A 19,509-nucleotide genomic window follows, 5' to 3' on the forward strand; every position below is an offset into this window, starting at 1 on the left:
GGGTATTACCATTGATCTCCATTAATGGAGATCAATGGGTATTACGACGAGCAATGCATTCTGGGAAAGAAAAGAAAATGGCGTGGCGAGATCGTACATTGCACCACTTGGGCGTGAGAACGAGGCTGTAAATAGTATGGTGCTCATCTTACAAACAAAAACATGAATAATAGCTTTAGAAAGCTAGGTTTAAGACTTATGATGGCGGCGTATTTTACCGTGGTGTGAAATTTCAGAACTTGGTAAATGTTTCCCCAATTTGACCAGCTGTATTGTTCTTTTCACTCGAAGCATAAACTCGGTATAACAAGGCTTCATTGTGAGTATACAAGTTCAGATAATCTTTGTTGAATTTCTCAGGAAAAGTTGTAAATTTTGTACTTTATTAGTAATTAAAAGCTGTCGGCGTTTTTGCTTTTCCCCTTTATTTTTAAAATTAAAATGCTAAATAAAACCTAATTAAATGTCTTAAATTTAAAGGATGGCAAACTGGCATTGAATGAATTACCTTTAATTTAATTATTGTCTATTGACTGTGGAAACAGTTACAAAAGTAAGCAGTAAGCATGTAAGTGTCTCGGTTATTCAGCAACCTACTCCTAGAACTATTTCGGTTTCGTCCGGCTATCGTCTCCCGTAACAGGAGACGATAGCCGGACGAAACCGATCATTCACCCAGCCAGTGAGGGTCTGGTGGTACACTGCCGGGCCATCCTTAGGCTTATATATGTATGCACGAATTGCAAACTTGCCACCCAAAAAAATTTGAATGGGAAAAGTTTCTGTAAGATCATAACGGTGCTGAACGCGATCGGTCAATCTGAGCTATCGGTCGATTGCGCTGTGCTATTGAACGATCAGTTTAGATCAATTGTTGCGCAGCAATCGGTCGATCACGCAGCAATCGGTCGATCACGCAACAATCGGTCGAACGCGCAACAATCGGTTGATCACGCAATGAACATCTTTGCGCAATTGATAGCTATGAGTATTTTTTCCCGTTATCAGCCGATCGCGCAGAAAAGACTTTGCGCGATCTATTGCGCGATCTACCGTTCGTGCAGGAATGGGTTTGCGCGATCGACCGATAGTGCAGAAAAAGTTCTGCGAGATCAACCGATCGTGCAGGAAAAAATTTGCGCGATGTACTGATCGTGCAGGAATGGGTTTGCGTGATCGACCAATCGTGCAGAAATAGTTTAGCGCATTCGACCGATCGAGCAGGTAAACGTTTCCTGGGGGCGATTTCTCAAAGCAATAAAATTCATTGCAAGACAAATTTTCAGATTCACCATTGTGGTTTATATTTTGACGTAACACTTTAGTTAGCAACTGCGATTGATTTGTAGTTAAGATTAGGCCTGGGCGAATTATTCGAATATCCGGTTAATGGCGAATAGGTTTTCCTATCCGTAACCGCGAATGCCTTTTTTTTCTTAACCGGATATCCGCATAGGGCGCGAATAGCTATTTATAAACCGGATAGTTCTGTAATTACATCCAAGTAACCGGATATTCTTTAATATCCGAATATCCGCGGACGTCGGGCGACAACTGACATGAATGTTTTGTCTGAATCCTAATGAAACTTCTATTAAGACAGCATAAAACAGCATAAATTAAGTATTTAACTATGCTCACCTTCGTGAAGAGTTAAAACAATGACATTTCTGACGTAATTTGTTCAAAGATTACAAAAGTTTTCCTTCACGTAGAGCCATCCACAATCAAAAGAAAAAGCAAATCGCCATCTTTAAATTAGATCCGGTCATTTTTATGAATGAACCGAGTGACACTGTCTAAAACTAATATCAATCCGCCCAAAAGATCTCATTCACAAACGAACAGCGCCCTCTAGCGAAAAAAAAAAAATTTTTTTATAGCGCCCTCTAGCGGCAAAAAACTATTCGAATATCCGGTTAATTTCGGATAGTTGGCCAGTGGTATCCGAATAACAAAATTTCACTATTCGCCCAGCACTAGTTAAGATCAATCTTACATCTTTGTGAATTCAGCCCCTGGAACATTGGCCGTTCGCATCAAACAATTCCTGCACAATCGGCCAGTCGCGCGAAGCTTGGGCGATACCGATTTATTTTATTCACGATATATAGCCGACAATTTATCGCGATATTCAATATAATCCGGATTAATGAAATTTGACATCATAAGTCTTAAAACGCCAAGTGAAAGTTGTAGAAGAGACAGTCCTAGCACAAGAGAGGTGTTCTAATGACCTATTCTTCTGGTTTTATACTCCAAACCTATGGGGTGCAAAATGTCTCAGCTAGCAAATACATTGTGATATTAAATCGATATATCGCGATAATTGCGATATTTCGATTAAAACCAAATCCATCCGATATCGAAATCGTGTCCAAATTAATATCGCGATATTTGATAATATCGTGATATCGCCCAAGCTTAGGTCGCGCAAAACCATTCCTGCACAATCGGCCGATCGCACCGAGCCATTCCCGCACTATCAGTTGATCGCTCATGTTTGTTGCCGAATGTTGCGCGATCGACTGATTGTTGTGCGATCGACCGATTGTTGCGCGATCTACCAATTGTTGCGCTATCTACCGATTGTTGCACGACCAATAGATATGTCAATAACGCAGTGCGATCGGTCGATAGCGCAGATTGACTTTGTTCACACTATGACAGGTTTTGTACAGACAAATAATTTCTTGACAATTTTCCTACTTTACAGTGTTGCAGTTTGACTGAAGATGGAAGGAGGTGGGAGCACAGCTGTGGCCTCGCCACCAACTGGTCAAGGATTCTTCCATCGCCCAAGACTGCCCTACCGAGAGAAGAACCAGTTTTACAAGCACCACCACTATTACAATCGCATGCAAGGTGACCAAGGCCCAAACAATGCTACCAATTTTGATGGAAAACGTATGCGGAAGAGCATCACTAGAAAAACTGTTGACTACAACTCATCCGTCATCAAATTGCTTGAGGTATACAGAATTTACATTATTTCAAATGTGTACAACATGTAATATTAATATTAATAATTTTTGAAATTTATATTGTATGTACCTTGAATTTCTTTGATAACTTTTATTTTGATTATTTTTATGTGTGACAAATTGGATTTAGGTTGTGGCTTGGATGAAATTAGCTTTCAAATAATTCGCACAGTCTGTTTCCTTCACCACATGGTTGGGTTGTAGTAGTGACCAGATAGTTCGAGACCGAGACCTATAGGTTTGAGACCAGACTAGATCTGAGACCAGACTGTCAAGACCAAGACTATGAAGGCCCGAGACCTTAATGAATACATAAATTGATCAAGCAAATTGTATGAGTGATTGTGCACAAAATTATTTTATTCACATGCAAACAAGTAAACAATATTTGAAAAGAAATGTAAAAACCAAGCTACTAAACATAAAACAAGGGATGCATTGCTGACTCTTTGTCATATCAGAGAGAAGAGTGTTGAAATAAAAACAGTCTTATCTTGTCCACAGGTCTAGATATCAATCAAATAAAATTCTAGGATGTTTTGTTATTAAGCTTGGGCGATATTGCTTTTATTATCCCACGATATATCATCAAAAAAGTATCGCGAAATTCGATTAAATCGCGATGTATATTTGAAGTTCAAAGTTCTGACATTAATTTTTATTATACCCAATTTCCAAACTTCAAAGTTTCAAACAAACCGAAATATGGATCTGTGAGGTGTACTGTCTACCCATGGTGTTGTAGCTCTATGAGTTACACACACAAAGTCTCTTTTAAAGTGTCTACTGCGCATGGCTGTTCTTACAATGTGTGTATATCCTGCCCATTTCAACCAATAAGCATCCATAATGCACATGGGGTGACCTCTCATTCATAAACCGGTTGTGGATGGGTTGTGGTTTGTGTGTTACTTCTGAAGTGTCTGTGGGAGACTGCCTGGGCGCTAAAGTGTTTGATGTTATTTTTTTTCAATAGGGGGATCTTGGGGTTGGTTCTGGGACTTGAATTTTTTTTTAAACAACCAGTTGTGGTTGCAAGATGTCTCAATTAGGGAAGACATCGTGATACTTCATCAAAACCATGATATGCCGATAATTCGATTAACAAAAAATCAAGACGATTATGGTAATCGTTTAAGAAATGGTATTGCGAGTTTCGATTATATCCAGATATCGCCCAAGCTTATTTGTTATACTTTTTAAAACTTATCTGTATGAAAGACCAACCCAGAACAAATGGAAATTTCTTAAATGGGAAAATTGTGGTTTTCCTAGAAAGGGATGATTTTGAGAAGCAAAATCTCAAACAGGATAACATCATGACAAATCACTGACCTTAACCAAAGTTTAACATTTGAAGCAAACCATGGGTCAGGTGAAAGAAACATGATATTTGTAAATTTACATTTATTACTAACTCGCATTTACGGTTAAGGGTTTTTGCTGGTTCTGAACTTCGCTGTACGTGTTTTAATATACTAAAGTGCGGACTATACGATCACAGTAGTAGCGAGAACACAGTTACAATGAAGTTATTTTTTTTAGCCCATCACGGTCATTGTTGTTAATCATTTTGTAACGAGAATATTAAAAACAAAGGAAATACCTTTAACAGTCTGAAAGTTGTTACTTATTGGTTGTAAGACTATCAATAGAAGCGCTAAATTGACGCTATCGCTAGCAATACTAGCAAAACCGAAACTGAAGTCACGATTTAGCGAGCAGGATGTTAAGTCCAAACTCTGGACAATGGTGGGATTAGGAGGGAAGAGTCCATACTAAGTCACCATTCATCAATTCATGATCCCAGTCAGTTTTACAAGTGCTTGATGTGCATATTCAGCTGGAAAAAAAGCCGGGACTTAAAAGCTAAATATTTGCCGAAACGGGTGTTACAATGTATACTTGAATGCTTTCTGTACAGTACTAATCTGCGTTTATCTGTGTCTTGCTTTAAACAGATAAGCACTTTACATGACAAGTCTGGAAGTAATGTATGTCTAGATGAGGAGTCCTCCTTTTTAGTTTGGCGGTGTATAGCCGATTATTTATTATGGCAAAGGCCTTTGCCAGGAACAATAAATAGAAGAAACAAACAAACAAAATCAGGATATTTGTTTTTAGAATATTGTGTTTTTAATCCAACCTACGTGTCTTTTCAGTCTCGGATCTGGCAGAGGGATAGTAGAGACATTCGCTGGATACAGCCTGATCCAACTTATACGCATGAGGTAAGGTCAAAGCTCTTTCCCAAAACACTTTAAGAATTTTGTTTTGATGAAATCATTGGTCTTGAGTAAAGCCGGCCTCAGGTTGACCTTGTGTCAACCCAAAAAGTCGGTGACTGACTTTTAAGGATCACACTGCGCATGAGCTAAGACCATTGGGAACTTTTCAGTCGTTGATTGCTTACGACCTGAGCGTAACTGCAATGATTTTAAGTCTGAAACATTTGGCGCTCAAAAAAGTTAACAGTTGCACTAGTAGAACAGTTTCAGCTTGTACGACGTGATCCCGATGGCCGGTAACCAATCGCAGGCTCACCATTTCTCAGTTGTTGTGACCTAAGCATATTTTGTCTGCGGGTTGCCGATGCAAGAAAATCATTGTGACCTGAGGCCAGCTTAAAGGCAGTGTGTACACTATTGGTTGTTACTCAAAACAATTGTCAGCAATAAACCTTACTTGGTTACGAGTAATGGAGAGCTTTTGATGGTATAAAACATTGTAAGAAACGGCTCCCTCCTAACGTCGCTCGGCCACGACACTAAGTAGACAGAGCACTAGCAGACCATAATACAACTTCCAATCACTATGGGCTACTTCAATTAAGCCTTTTACAGTTAAACGCTTACAAAAGCACTATCTGTTTGGTACTTTAATAATCGTTCCAACATAAGGAAATAAAATGTGCCTTTTTTTCCATTTGTCACTATATTTTTGTAATAACAAAACCTCAAACTGTAACATTAACTTGTCTGTGGTTTTCATATTGCTGAAAAGTTTCCAGCTGTAGGCTTCAGTATTTTGAAATCTTTGATGGGTGGCACAATGTATTTTGCTTAGAGTGCTCTGCACAAATTGCGAGTCCTGGGCACCCACCCAGCTCCGCCCACCATGGCTACAACACTGATGTTAAATGTCTTTGTCTGAACTGTTTTTAAGTAGATCTTGTGCTCAAATTTAAGTGTTTTTTTCTAATTTGAATCTACAGCTATCACTACCAGAGACTTATTTGAACAATCCAATAAATGCTGTTACAACAAGGTTTGTCAGGACATCTACCAACAAGATCCGATGCCCTATCTTCTGCTGTGCTGTAAGTTCATATCATTTAGTTTTAGGGTCTAGGTACTTTTTGTAGGACGCAAAACAAATTTCCATAGATTTACATTTACATAAAATAAAACTTGCTGAGTTGCTGTAGTTTTTGAGAAATTAGTAAAACAAGTCACACAAACAATGTTTGGCTCTGTGAGTATGTAAAACGTATTTTCGTAACATTGTTTTACTCATTTCTCAAAAACTACAGCACCTCAGCAACTTATTATTTCAACGTAAGCTTTCTACTATCATTATCTTCAAACTGTGTGAGTTTAATGAAAATCTGTTGAATTTATGTTTTATGTTAAAAAGTACCCAAATCCTTTAATCCCTATAACACTTACTTGTAATTCATTTCAAAAATTGTTTATTGAAAAACATGTACATTTATTGCAGTAAAAAAAAAATTAAAATCTTGTGTTAACATCAAACAAAGGCTAAAATACACACGCACACAAAGTCTACATCACTGCATGTATACTCAGCCATAGAGTGAATACTGCATCTTCACACAGACCCGCACAATAGCCTCCTCTGTGCTATGACATACATGCAATGCTAGAGTCCCCCTTTTCTCTTAGCTGTACGACAGGTAACATCGTCAAGCTCAAGCTCCCATATATGTTTTGTTGTTTGCTACCCGGTTGCTCTGGAGTTTCTTATGTTCAAAAAATAGATAAAGTGAGTTGAGTTTGGTTAGTCTTGGAAGAGTTTTTGAAGTGAAAAATTAATAATTTTTGTAAGTTGGGGAGGACCTGGTCTGCATATCTGTTTTGGTGTCATCAAGATTTTGAGATCAATTACAAGGATGACTTGGTCACCTTTGTGACATACTGTGAAAAGCACTCCAACTTCCTGTAGTTCTCATAAGTTTGTTTACATATTGGGTGTGTTTGATTAGCATCCCTGGTTCGACCCCGGTCTGCTCCCGGTACATTCAAATAGCTTTGACGTCTTTCCAGGGGATCACCCTGGTCAGCCCCAAGTGCCCTGCTTGTGGAACGGGTTGCTTGGGGCTGGCCTGAGGTGCATGACGTCACCACGAGAGCGGTGAGTGATCGTTCAATTAGCTCTTGTCAGGGGCTCACCCGAATGAGCACCGCGGGGTTGACACAGGGAAGCTAATCGCACGCACCTGTGTGTATCCTCCGGCTTTGTGACCTAGCCAGTGATCGTTTGTCCTGGAGAACTCTGTGTTAGTAGACACGGATAGGGTATTTATTCTGCTTTCACTCGCTAATACTGTTCCTGTTTATAGTAATATGTAAATGGTAAGAAAATTAAACAGATGCCCAACACTGATTTATTTTTAAATATCTATTATAATGCTTTGTATCTTGAAGTGGACACCTGAGGGCCGGAGACTTGTAACAGGAGCGTCGAGTGGAGAGTTCACCCTTTGGAATGGTCTCACATTTAACTTTGAAACAATCTTACAGGTAATCCCATTTCTGTTTGTTCATATTCCTGTTGTGGTCGAGCAGATAAGAGCATCGGACTCAAGTTTTGGTGGTTAAGTCATCGGGACATGGGTTCGAATCCCGGCTGTGACACTTAACCATAAGCTTCTATCCACTCAGGGGTAAAATGGGTACCTGTGAGGGCAGAGATCGTTATGTGAATGATAAGCTTGGAGCGCGGTAACTCGCAGCTGTTATTTCCCAGGGTGCTGAGTTGGTTTGAGGAATGAAATGTATGGTCCAGTGACCAGGGGAAATAAGGTCAGAAGCGCTTTGTACGCCCTTCGGGGTGTGATAAAGAGCTGTATAAAAATTGATTACTATAATTCCTGTAAATTTTTTTGTGTCACTGTTAATCACATTAAACTTCTTGATCTAAGAATGCTAAGGGATAGAATTGTATAAAGCATACATGTATGTTAATCTTTTTAGAACCATTGTTGAATGGTACATTCTGTAGTCTGCACTCATGTACATGTACATAGAATGAACATTGTTACTACACCAGTCGGAAGTGTGTTCAAATGTTCCTTAAACTTTATATTTTGTGTTCCCTTGTATATATTTTTCAACTGTAGCCTACATGAACATGTAATTCTGGGTTAACTTAATGAATTGAGAGTTATGGTTTCCAAATTTTGTGCCATTTTGTGTACATATTTCCTGTGTAGCTCACGTGAACATGTAATTCTTGGTTAATGAATTGAGCTCTATTATTGATTGAAATTGACAGGCTCATGATTATCCTGTCCGAGCTATGACATGGAGTCATAACGACCTCTGGCTTATGACTGCTGATCACCTTGGTTACGTCAAATACTGGCAGTCCAATATGAATAATGTCAAGATGTATCAGGCTCATAAAGACCAACCAATCCGTGGTGTAAGGTAAGATGTCATGGAAAATACATACATTGCTAGTTTAAAGGCACTGGACACATTCGGTAATTGTCATACACCAGTCTTCTCACTGGGTGTGTCTCAACATATGCACAAAATAACAAACTGCCTTAAAGGTTAATGTGTTTATGAATATTTAATAATAACTGACTTGGTAATTTTATTTAAAGACACTGGACACTATTGGTAATTGTCAAAGACCATTCTTCTCACTTGGTGTATCTCAACATGCATAAAATAACACACCTGCGAAAATTTGAGCTCGATTGGTCGTCGGACTTGCGAGATAACTATGAAAGAAAAAAACACACTTATCACACAAAGTTGTGTGCTTTCAGATGCTTGATTTGAGACCTCAAATTTTAAACTTGAGGTCTCGAAATCAAAATTTGTGGAAAATTACTTCTTTCTCGAAAACTACATCACTGGAGAGGGAGCCGTTTCTAACAATGTTTTATACTATCAACAGCTCTCCATTGCTTGTTACCAAGTGAGTTTTTATGCTAACAATTGTTTTGAGTAATTACCATTAGTGTCCAGTGCCTTTAAGGTTCGTGTATTTATTAATATTTAATGATACCTGACTTGGTAATTTTGTTTAAGAACAACCTTCTGATTAACCTGCCAACGCTTTGGTTCAAATCCCAGTCGAGTAAGGTTTTCTTTGTTCTACCTGAACTCAATATAATGTTTTATCTTCAAGTACGCGCTAATCCTCCAATCAGATTCGCAGAATGGAGTGGTGATAAAAATCTATATTGCACGGCTAATATCACTACCTGCGTCTTGTGTGTTCTATGGTCACGCGCCAAGTTTGCTTGAACATAAATACCAAACGTGTGAAACGCGCGCTGGTGGAAATACGGAAAATATAGCGCGTCTGCGTCCCATATAGAAGCGCTATATTTTTCCGTATTCCACTCGCGCTTGTGTGATAACTTATATAATCAACATGTATCCATAACATAAACATTGTCCAAGCCTGAGCTGTCTCTGTCAATTTCCTGTGACTCAAAATGATGAAAGTTATAACAATTTGTCTTTGAAAAACATTGTATCTGGTAGCGGTTTCAGTGCATTTAAATCTTGAAAAGACAGTCAAAGAGGAAATAAATTAATAAAGTAAGTTGACTGCTTTAAATATATCACTGGAAGGCACCTCATTAATTTGTTATTTTGTTGCCATATTACCATTTCACAGCTTCTCACCAACGGATACTAAGTTTACAACATGTGCTGATGATGGCACCGTACGTATTTTTGATTTTATGCGATGTCATGAGGAACGTGTACTTAGAGGTAAGTCAAACCCTCTAATGTTGTTCACACAATTTAAAAGTTTTATTCCAGTAATTTAAGAGTTAATCAAATAAAGACATAAATGTGTCAACTATTCTGCCAAAAAATTCAACTGAAGAAAAAACGTATCTGCTAACAGTACCATGCAGTTATTAATCCTAACCGTAACTACAAGTTTCAACATAACAGATATACACAGATGTGTGTTAACACTGTATCGACCCCTTGCACGCACGTCACACGCGGCGACTGGTGGTCAATAGGTTTACGTGTAAATGCTGTGTTGCCTAAATTGCGCACTTCACTGAATAATGCACAGTTACAATACCCACCAGTATGGCGCCTCAAAGATTATGACGTCAGGTGAAATAGCTCAATACTCGGTTGTCAGTACTTTCCCGAGTCCTGTGAAAAATATCAGTATTGCAGTAGCTGTAGGAACTCCATTGTCATTTTACAATTGTATTGATTTACCCACCCTACATAGCCATGTCTGTTGTACATGTAGTCAAGTGCACATGATGAGAGTTTATTGCTGAAATGTTCTACATACTGTGGCTTTGAGTAAACGTTCTGATGCACTTCAAGTTAAAGGGACGCGTTGCCTTGGATCATGCAAGTTGGTCAATAAAAAGTGTTTCAAACAGTTTATAATAAAATACATATGAATAGAATTTTTATTTTTTAAAGTAGAGTAAAATGATCCACACAAATATGGCTCGAATTTGCATGGTTTTCCTTTTACTTTACGAACTAACACAGTCAGCCATTATGTGGAGTACCAACTATGCCTTGAGATTACAGGTTTTCCATAAAACTTTTTACTCCACATAATGGTGTGTTGTGTTAGTTCGTATAAGGAAAACCATGTAATTTCGAGCGAATTTGTTTGGATCATTATATTCTACTTTTAAAACGTCTTTCTAACCAGACACATTTTATAACAAACTATTTCAAATGTTTTTCTTAGACCAACTTGCCTGCTCCAAGGCAATGTGTCCCTTAGAGCTTTGATATAAATCAACATTTAGCTGTTCAAAACAAGTATTGTTACTTGTCCAGATAATTGTCATTTACTTTTCAGTCAGACACAGAGCAAGTTTGTTTTGTTTCACTTATTTTTCATTTTTATCTTTGACAGGTCATGGTGCAGAAGTCAAATGTATTGACTGGCATCCACAGAAGGGACTGATTGTATCTGGTAGCAAAGATAGCCAGCAACCAGTCAAGCTGTGGGATCCACGCTCTAACAACCCTTTGGCCACCTTACATGCCCACAAAAGCACTGTTATGGCAGTCAAGTTCAACCAGAATGGAAGTTGGCTTCTGACCGCATCGAGGGATCATGTCTGCAAACTATTTGATATCAGAACAATGAAAGAGCTGTACACATTTAGGGGTCATAAGAAAGAGGCCACAGGTTTGTTACTAATTTTATTCAACAGGACATTTTAATCTAGATTCGATGACTCTGACTGTCAGAGTCTCACCATGTGTTACAAACTAACATATTGGGCATGGTTGGCTTGTAGCGCTAACCCCTCAACAAGGTGATTCTGGTTCAATACCCGGCCAGGGCCATACGTGAGTTGAATTTGTGCATTGGCTCTCTGCTGTTTCCAGACCATCCAGTTTTCCTCCCTCAGGAAAAATCATTCACTTTTGATTTCTGGCTGTGCTCCTTGGTCATAATGGGTTGATTTGGCTGGCTGCCAAAGGCGCTCTTGCATGCCTGCTTCTCGAACACGTTGTAACCACGTCCTTCGCATTTCAGCTCTAAGTTGCGAGTATGGATAATTAGCCTCCCAAATTATCTTTATAACTACATGGAACTGAGAAATACATGTGTATTTGGATGGGATGAAAATGCATGTTGGATTTAACCAAAATTCACTGTCTATGAGGTAAGTTTGATTATTTGTGTGACCTACAATCTCCCGATCAATTGACAAAGATCCAAGAGGGTGTCATGGTGTTTTAGGCCAAATAAAATTAATTGTGTGTTTATAGAATCCCATCCTAAACCAAGTTTTTTTTTGGGGGGGGGGTTGGTGTTCCATATTTACCGTCAACACAACTGTAACTTTGTTTGTCTTTATATAAATGTTTTGGTTATGAATTATGTTGACTTCTGGTCACCTTTGGTTTATAATTTTTGTTTCTTCTTTTTCTCCCAGCAATTGCTTGGCATCCAATCCATGAAAGCATGTTTGCGAGTGGGGGTTCAGACGGTTCCCTTCTTTTCTGGCAAGTTGGGTAAGTAGTGACTGTGTAACTTCATTTGAACCATAAACTACTGTCAATACACAAGCTTTGATTAATAATAATTATAATAAAAGGTATTTATAATGCGCTTTTCCAAACTTGATCAAAGCGCATGATTGCTTAAAAAGATTTGGATACTTTATGTAACATTAAACACAATGTTCACAGATTTAGTTTAAACTTACTCCGTCTGAAGATAATAAGAGTAGAAAGCTTACCTTAAAATATTATTGTAGTTTTAGAAAAATGAGTAAAACAATGTCTCAAAAATACATTTTACATGCTAAAATAATTTTTCTCTCACCGAGACGAAAATTATTTTTGTGACATTGTTTTACTCATTTCTCAAACACTACAGCACCTATGACGCCGAAGACCGGCCTCCAGCTGGCGTGTACATGCACCTTTTGACCTCATTTATTTCACATGGTGGACGTGATAGGAGTGTACTGTGTGGGAATCTATGGAAAGCTCATGTCACTGCACGTTTATCCACTGATACCATTGTATCCAATGAGATCACTGGATCTGAGTAGCAGGTGTACAGGTGAAGACAGGGGCCCAATTTATAGACTAATATGAGTTTTGACTTGATTGATTACAGGAATGAGAAGGAGGTTGCTAGTGTTGAGACAGCTCATGATAGTATTGTATGGAGTCTTGCTTGGCATCCTTTGGGTCACATCCTAGCCTCTGCTTCTAATGATCATACTACGTAAGTAACACGCTTACAAATCAACATTGTTGAATATTCATTCTGGTTTTTTACCCATAACTGATGTGTGTTAGCACTGCATACTCAGTACTTTCCTGATTCCTGTGAAAAACAAATCACAGGCATGTTACTCAGGTGGAATTTGAGCTCTAGAAACTTGCAATTCGAAAGCAGTGTCTTACCAACTGGACTACCATGTACTTGCTTCATTTACTTTTGCTAGTTGCCAAATGCTTTATATTACAATCGCTCTGGTATCAACTTATTGCTGGTCTCAAAAGTTTACGGAAAGTTCCAATTTAGTAACAAGTTGTTAACCAAGAGCTACTGGGTGAAAACATCTAAATATTTACAATCGATTTGACAAACAGTGATATTCAAAGTTTTGTTTACTTTTGACGATGGCTGACAAATGTTAAAACTGAAAAAGGTGCAAAACTACCTTGAAATTCCAAGATGCAAAATGTTTATGTTGTATTTTGTATAAATTTATGTTCAGCAAATTCTGGACTAGGAATCGGCCTGGTGATCGCATGAGGGATCGATATAACTTGAACATGCTACCAATTGGTACATCTGAGGAAATGTTGGAGTTTGGTAAGTAACATTATTACACTTACAGAACATATTTTAATTGCAGACTACTATCGAAACAAAATCAACATCAACAATATAAGACTAAAATGTAAACTGAGATCTGGGGACGGAATTTAAATGTTTTGGGAGGTTGAACAAAGAATTGACTAGAGTGTGATTTGAACAAACGACCTCTGGATTGATGTGCCGGCTCACTACCAACTGAGCTATCTAGCCCTATATTGGCGGTGTCCCTATTTTGTCAATATCTTTGTTTTGGGGTGCCAGTCAGAAGCCATACAACCGTTAACCGCCATGTAACCGTTGACTGCCATGGAATTCAAATGTAGAACATAATCTCAAACTTAGAATGGTTGTAATTTCCACATCTTAGTTATGATATGAATTTTATGTGGATGAAGTCGTTCCCTGCATTAAAAGTCCTCCATCTAACGTGTTCCTTGACGTGTTCTACATTTGAATTTCATGGCAGTCAATGGCTAAAGGAACACATCTTCGAAAAGCGTTTGAAACTGTTTGTTATAAAATGCATATGGTTAGATAGTTTTAAAGTAGAATATAACGATCCACACAAATATGCCTCGAAATTGCATGGTTTTCTTTATAGGTCATGAACGAACAAGGCGGGCCTTTTTGTGGAGTTCAGTTTTTGACTCCATAAAATGGTCGACCGTGTTAGTTCACAATAAAGAAAACCATGCAATTTCGAGGCATGTTTGTGTGGAGCATTATATTCTACTTTTAAAACATCTTTCTAACCACATGCTTTTTATGACAAATGGTTTCAAACGCTTTTCATGAACCAACTTACCGATCCAATGCAATGTGTCCCTTTAATGACATCATAGCAACATTAGCCATTTTAATTGACTGTTGCAAGGTTTACTTGCTGCAATCAAGCCTTAACTTATAACACAAAGACACAGTTACCAGAATTCACCTATGGCACACTTCTTCAACTGTCATTAATTAAGTCCCTTTTGTTGCAGATGATGATACCTCGGCTTTGTCCGTCATCCCTGGAATGGGACTGGAACATGGACTACCGGATCACCTTAAAAAAACAGATGAAAAACAACTTGGTAAAACTTTATTCCTTCAAAGAGTTTTATGCCCACCAGGCAAAGGTTTTTCCCCTTCGACAGATGTCATTGTCAATACGGCTAAAACTAAAGAAACGTTTGTTAACAGACGGCGGCCATTTCTTTTATTGTACATTTAGCATTCAGCGTTCAAAAACCCATCTTTATATAAAACAGAACAATGTGATTCCTCCGCTCAAACTGGAATTCTGTTTGGTTTTTGCTTTTTTTTTTCTCCCCCCATCCCCCAATTTGTTTTTTCAAAGATCAAATTCTAAAAGAAATGAAGGTATAACCATATAATAACGCCCCAGATTGCAGAGTAGGGCTTTTAAAGACACTGGACACTAATGGTAATTGTCAAAACAAGTCTTCTCACTTGGTGTATCTCAACATATGAATGAAATAACAAACTTGTGAAAATTTGAGCTAAATTGCTCGTCGAAGTTGCGAGATAATAATGGAAGAAAAACACCTTGTCACACGAAGTTGTTCGCTTTCAGATGCTTGATTTCGAGACCTAAAATTCTAAATCTGAGGTCTCAAAATCAGATTTGCGGAAAATTACTTCTTTCTTAAAAACTACATCACTTCAGAGGGAGCCGTTTCTCACAATGTTTTATACTATCAACAGCTCCCCATTACTCTTTACCAAGTAAGGTTTTATGTTAATAATTATTTTAAGTAATTACCAATAGTGTCCACTGCCTTTAAAACTTAATATAAGTATTAACAACTGGGCTTCATGCTCGCAAGTTTTCAAGCTCGCATGCTTTTGTACTTTGCGCGCAGAGTTCATTTTTGTCAGGCCTGAGTTGATGATATTTCACTGTATCCATTCTAGATGACAGTATGGGATTGGACACCTCTATTCCTGGCTTAGAATCTTCTGTGGAAGAGTTAGCCAAACTGAAGCCTCAGCCACAACGCAAAGTTCCTTATGCCAAACCCATTCCAGCCGATTTTCAACGACAATGGGACATGACAAAGGCACCTGGCATAGCCCCACAACAAGCTGAAGCTCAAGATGTAAAGGATGGTGCTAAACAAGTCAAGGAGGAAGACAAGGAAGGTAATGCCAAGTTGAGTTTGTGCAATTAAAGGATTTGGCTATTTTTTTAACATAAAAACAGTGTCCATAGTTTGAAGATAATACATGTAATAGTAGAAAGCTTTCCTTAAAATATGACTTGCTGAGGGGCTGTAGTTTTTAAGATATGAGTAAAACAATGTTACCAAATAATTTTAGCCTCAGTTTTACAAAACTGAGGCTAAAATAATAGTCGACATGTAGCTGAGAGATGACCACAACAATCTTAGATTTCTTTAACAACACTCAGGCATGAAACAGTTGATGAAGATATGGTGCAAGAAAAACTTATTTCTGACTTGATACAGATATTTAACATTTTAGTTCAGAAATGTTTCCATTTGTATAGATATGTTCATATTGAGTCTGATGCATTTCAAAATACTAGTATAGGTGTCTCATTTAACTGTTCCTCTTTCTAGTCGGCACTCACCCATCATTGGCCCCTCTGCCATTCCCATTTCAAACCATGTACCGGTACTCAGATGCCAGGCTTTTTACTACCCTGACTCCCATGAACGTTGTTGATTAAATTATTGGTTTTTGTATTAATCATTGATCCTCTATAAGGCTGTCCGCAGCTCATTAATAGGGGATGTTTGGGACGCTTAGTGGCAGCAGATTTACCAGGTAAAATCCATTGTCTCAGTTATGTGCGCACGCTTAGAACTACAGAAACAATGGAAACTTACCTGGTAAGTCTGCTCCCACCTAGCGTGTGAAAGTCTCCCGTTAGCTTCACTGTTCTAGTTTCATTGAAGTTAACTTTTGTCAGTTTGCATTTGGTTAACCTTTTGTTGTGTTGTTTATCTCACCACAGCTGAGAAGATGGCTGTGATGGTCAAAACATCAGGCCTGGCCGTAGCACAAGCTCATCAGGCGGTGGTCAATGCCATGAAGAATGCCTCAGAGAATGGCGGACAGCCACCAATCCCAGGTTTAATGTCGGATCCGCCGCCAGGACCCCCCCTCATGGCAACCCATCAAGGTATGATAGTTGACACTCCACCAGGATTGAGACCTTCTGCTCCTTCCCAGGGTAAGCCAGCCATCCCTTCACTCATGGATATGAGGTTGAATGGTCCTCCACCGGGTGCTTCTCAGCCACCAGATATTGACATGATGAATATGCCAGCGCCTGATTACAATCAAACTCCAGATAAACCTGTTCACGACTTTGTAAACGTATCCCCGCCCCCACCTCCACCAGAAGTTTTTCCGGGGCAAGTATTTGGTGAAACCAGAGATGAAGATAAACGTGGTGATGTTGACCTTCGTCAAGGCTTCACAGATGTGGATATGAGACACAGATTTCATGAACCGCCGCCACCAAACAGATTTGAGGGAAGATTTGAGCACAAGGAAAGTCAACAAGGTATTTGGGAGAATAGGACTACACCACGCGATGGTCCCCATCAGGACTTGGATATGAGACAACATAGAATGGAGGAATCCAAAGATGCAGCATTTGAAGACAGACAAGATCAAGACACAGGTCCAAGAAGGGATGAATTGTTCGATGAAGATTTTCGTTTCAGTAGTGGTGGTACTCCAGGAGGACAGACATGGCGACAACAGAACCAACAAGAAGGACATCAAAGAGATCCTTTTGGGGGATTTGACCAAAACCAAGAATCTGGCCCATTTGGATCACGTGATAAAGATCTACGGAGTGGAGGCCGATTTGATCAAGAGTTTCATTCCAAAGGATTGCTACCACATCCAGGTGTTGAAGAGAATAACCAGCCACCAACAGTGATTGGGGACCATGATGAAAGGGGGTCTTTTGGTGGTGAGCATGACCCATCATGGGGACACCAACAAAATAGTAATGAATTGCCCCAAAATAAAAGAACGTGGAATGAAGGACCAGGGGATGATCTTGAACAAGAACAGTTTGGTCAATTTGGCCAACCAGATGCCTTTGGACCACGTGGACGTGGAAGGGGCAACATGTGGCGAAGTGGGCCAAGAGACAGAAGGGGTAGGGGATCAGATATGAGGGGTAGAGGGGGTGCAGGTATGAGGGGTAGAGGCGAGCCAGGAATGAGGGGTAGGGGAGAGCCAGGAATGAGGGGTAGAGGTGAGCAAGGCATGAGGGGTAGGGGGGAGCCAGGAATGAGGGGTAGGGGGGAGCCAGGAATGAGGGGTAGAGGTGAGCCAGGAATGAGGGGTAGGGGTGAGCCAGGAATGAGGGGTAATCCCTCAGGATTCAGAGGGTCCTTCAGAGGTAGTAGAGGGGGTATGGGTAGGGGAGGAATGGGCAGAGGAAACGGCTGGTAATGTAGCTCAAGATTCTGTTTATTGAAATAAGATGGTTACTGGCAGTACTACCTTTTGCTGTTTGCCTGGAAGAAGGATGCAGGGCTTTATTTGCTGGAACTTTCTCCAAAGAGATAATTTCCATTGCCCATGCAACATTTATCTTTCCGGTAATACACAGTCGTTTTGAAACACAATTGAGGGGTAGGGGTGAGCCAGAAATGAGGGGTAGAGGCGGGTCAGGCATGAGGGGTAGGGGCGAGCCAGGAATGAGGGGTAGGGGCGAGCCAGGAATGAGGGGTAGGGGCGAGCCAGGAATGAGGGGTAGAGGCGGATCAGGCATGAGGGGTAGGGGCGAGCCAGGAATGAGGGGTAGGGATGAGCCAGAAATGAGGGGTAGGGGGGAGCCAGGAATGAGGGGTAGGGGGGAGCCAGGAATGAGGGGTAGGGGTGAGCCAGGAATGAGGGGTAGGGGTGAGCCAGGAATGAGGGGTAATCCCTCAGGATTCAGAGGGTCCTTCAGAGGTAGTAGAGGGGGTATGGGTAGGGGAGGAATGGGCAGAGGAAACGGCTGGTAATGTAGCTCAAGATTCTGTTTATTGAAATAAGATGGTTACTGGCAGTACTACCTTTTGCTGTTTGCCTGGAAGAAGGATGCAGGGCTTTATTTGCTGGAACTTTCTCCAAAGAGATAATTTCCATTGCCCATGCAACATTTATCTTTCCGGTAATACACAGTCGTTTTGAAACACAATTGAGGGGTAGGGGTGAGCCAGAAATGAGGGGTAGAGGCGGGTCAGGCATGAGGGGTAGGGGCGAGCCAGGAATGAGGGGTAGGGGCGAGCCAGGAATGAGGGGTAGGGGCGAGCCAGGAATGAGGGGTAGAGGCGGATCAGGCATGAGGGGTAGGGGCGAGCCAGGAATGAGGGGTAGGGATGAGCCAGAAATGAGGGGTAGAGGCGGGTCAGGCATGAGGGGTAGGGGCGAGCCAGGAATGAGGGGTAGGGGCGAGCCAGGAATGAGGGGTAGGGGCGAGCCAGGAATGAGGGGTAGGGGCGAGCCAGGAATGAGGGGTAGAGGCGGGTCAGGCATGAGGGGTAGGGGCGAGCCAGGAATGAGGGGTAGGGGCGAGCCAGGAATGAGGGGTAGAACTTGCTCCAAAGACATGCTTTGCCTTTTCCATGCTTCATTTATGTTAAATTATCCTTCTGGTAATAAACAGTCATCGTGAAGCACAATTTTGCACATTAATTGCTTTATAGGCCCCTACTCCCGTAGAACTTTTGTTATGTCCTTCCAGGCGCACAACAGTTTATGTCAAACCATTACTGTAGTACAAACATGTTCACTCACCCCAAACATCATTTAAAAAAATTGAAGGCACTGGGCACTATTGGTAATTACTCAAAGTAATTACCAGCATTACAAGTTATTTGGTGACGAGCAATGGAGAGCTGTTGATAGTAATAACACATTGTGAGACACGGCTCCCTCTGCTCTCAAGTAAAGTAGTGTTTTGAGAAAGAATAAA

At 40.2% G+C, this 19,509-nt stretch overlaps 1 protein-coding gene across 1 annotated transcript; it reads left to right on the forward strand.

The window, feature by feature from the left end:
• Nucleotides 1–188: 188 nt before the first annotated feature.
• Nucleotides 189–18,241, forward strand: LOC139950459 (pre-mRNA 3' end processing protein WDR33-like). The gene is made up of 15 exons (XM_071949146.1): nucleotides 189–319; nucleotides 2,717–2,972; nucleotides 5,147–5,215; nucleotides 6,199–6,303; nucleotides 7,652–7,747; nucleotides 8,502–8,656; nucleotides 9,870–9,967; nucleotides 11,109–11,387; nucleotides 12,145–12,223; nucleotides 12,837–12,947; nucleotides 13,447–13,544; nucleotides 14,534–14,626; nucleotides 15,471–15,698; nucleotides 16,537–17,700; nucleotides 17,833–18,241. The coding sequence occupies exons 2-15, from the start codon at nucleotides 2,736–2,738 to the stop codon at nucleotides 17,997–17,999; spliced, it is 2,979 nt and encodes a 992-aa protein (XP_071805247.1). The 5' UTR covers nucleotides 189–319; nucleotides 2,717–2,735; the 3' UTR covers nucleotides 18,000–18,241.
• Nucleotides 18,242–19,509: the final 1,268 nt, after the last annotated feature.

This window comes from Asterias amurensis, chromosome 18, assembly GCF_032118995.1.
Source record: "Asterias amurensis chromosome 18, ASM3211899v1".
In the NCBI taxonomy this organism is placed as follows: domain Eukaryota; kingdom Metazoa; phylum Echinodermata; class Asteroidea; order Forcipulatida; family Asteriidae; genus Asterias; species Asterias amurensis.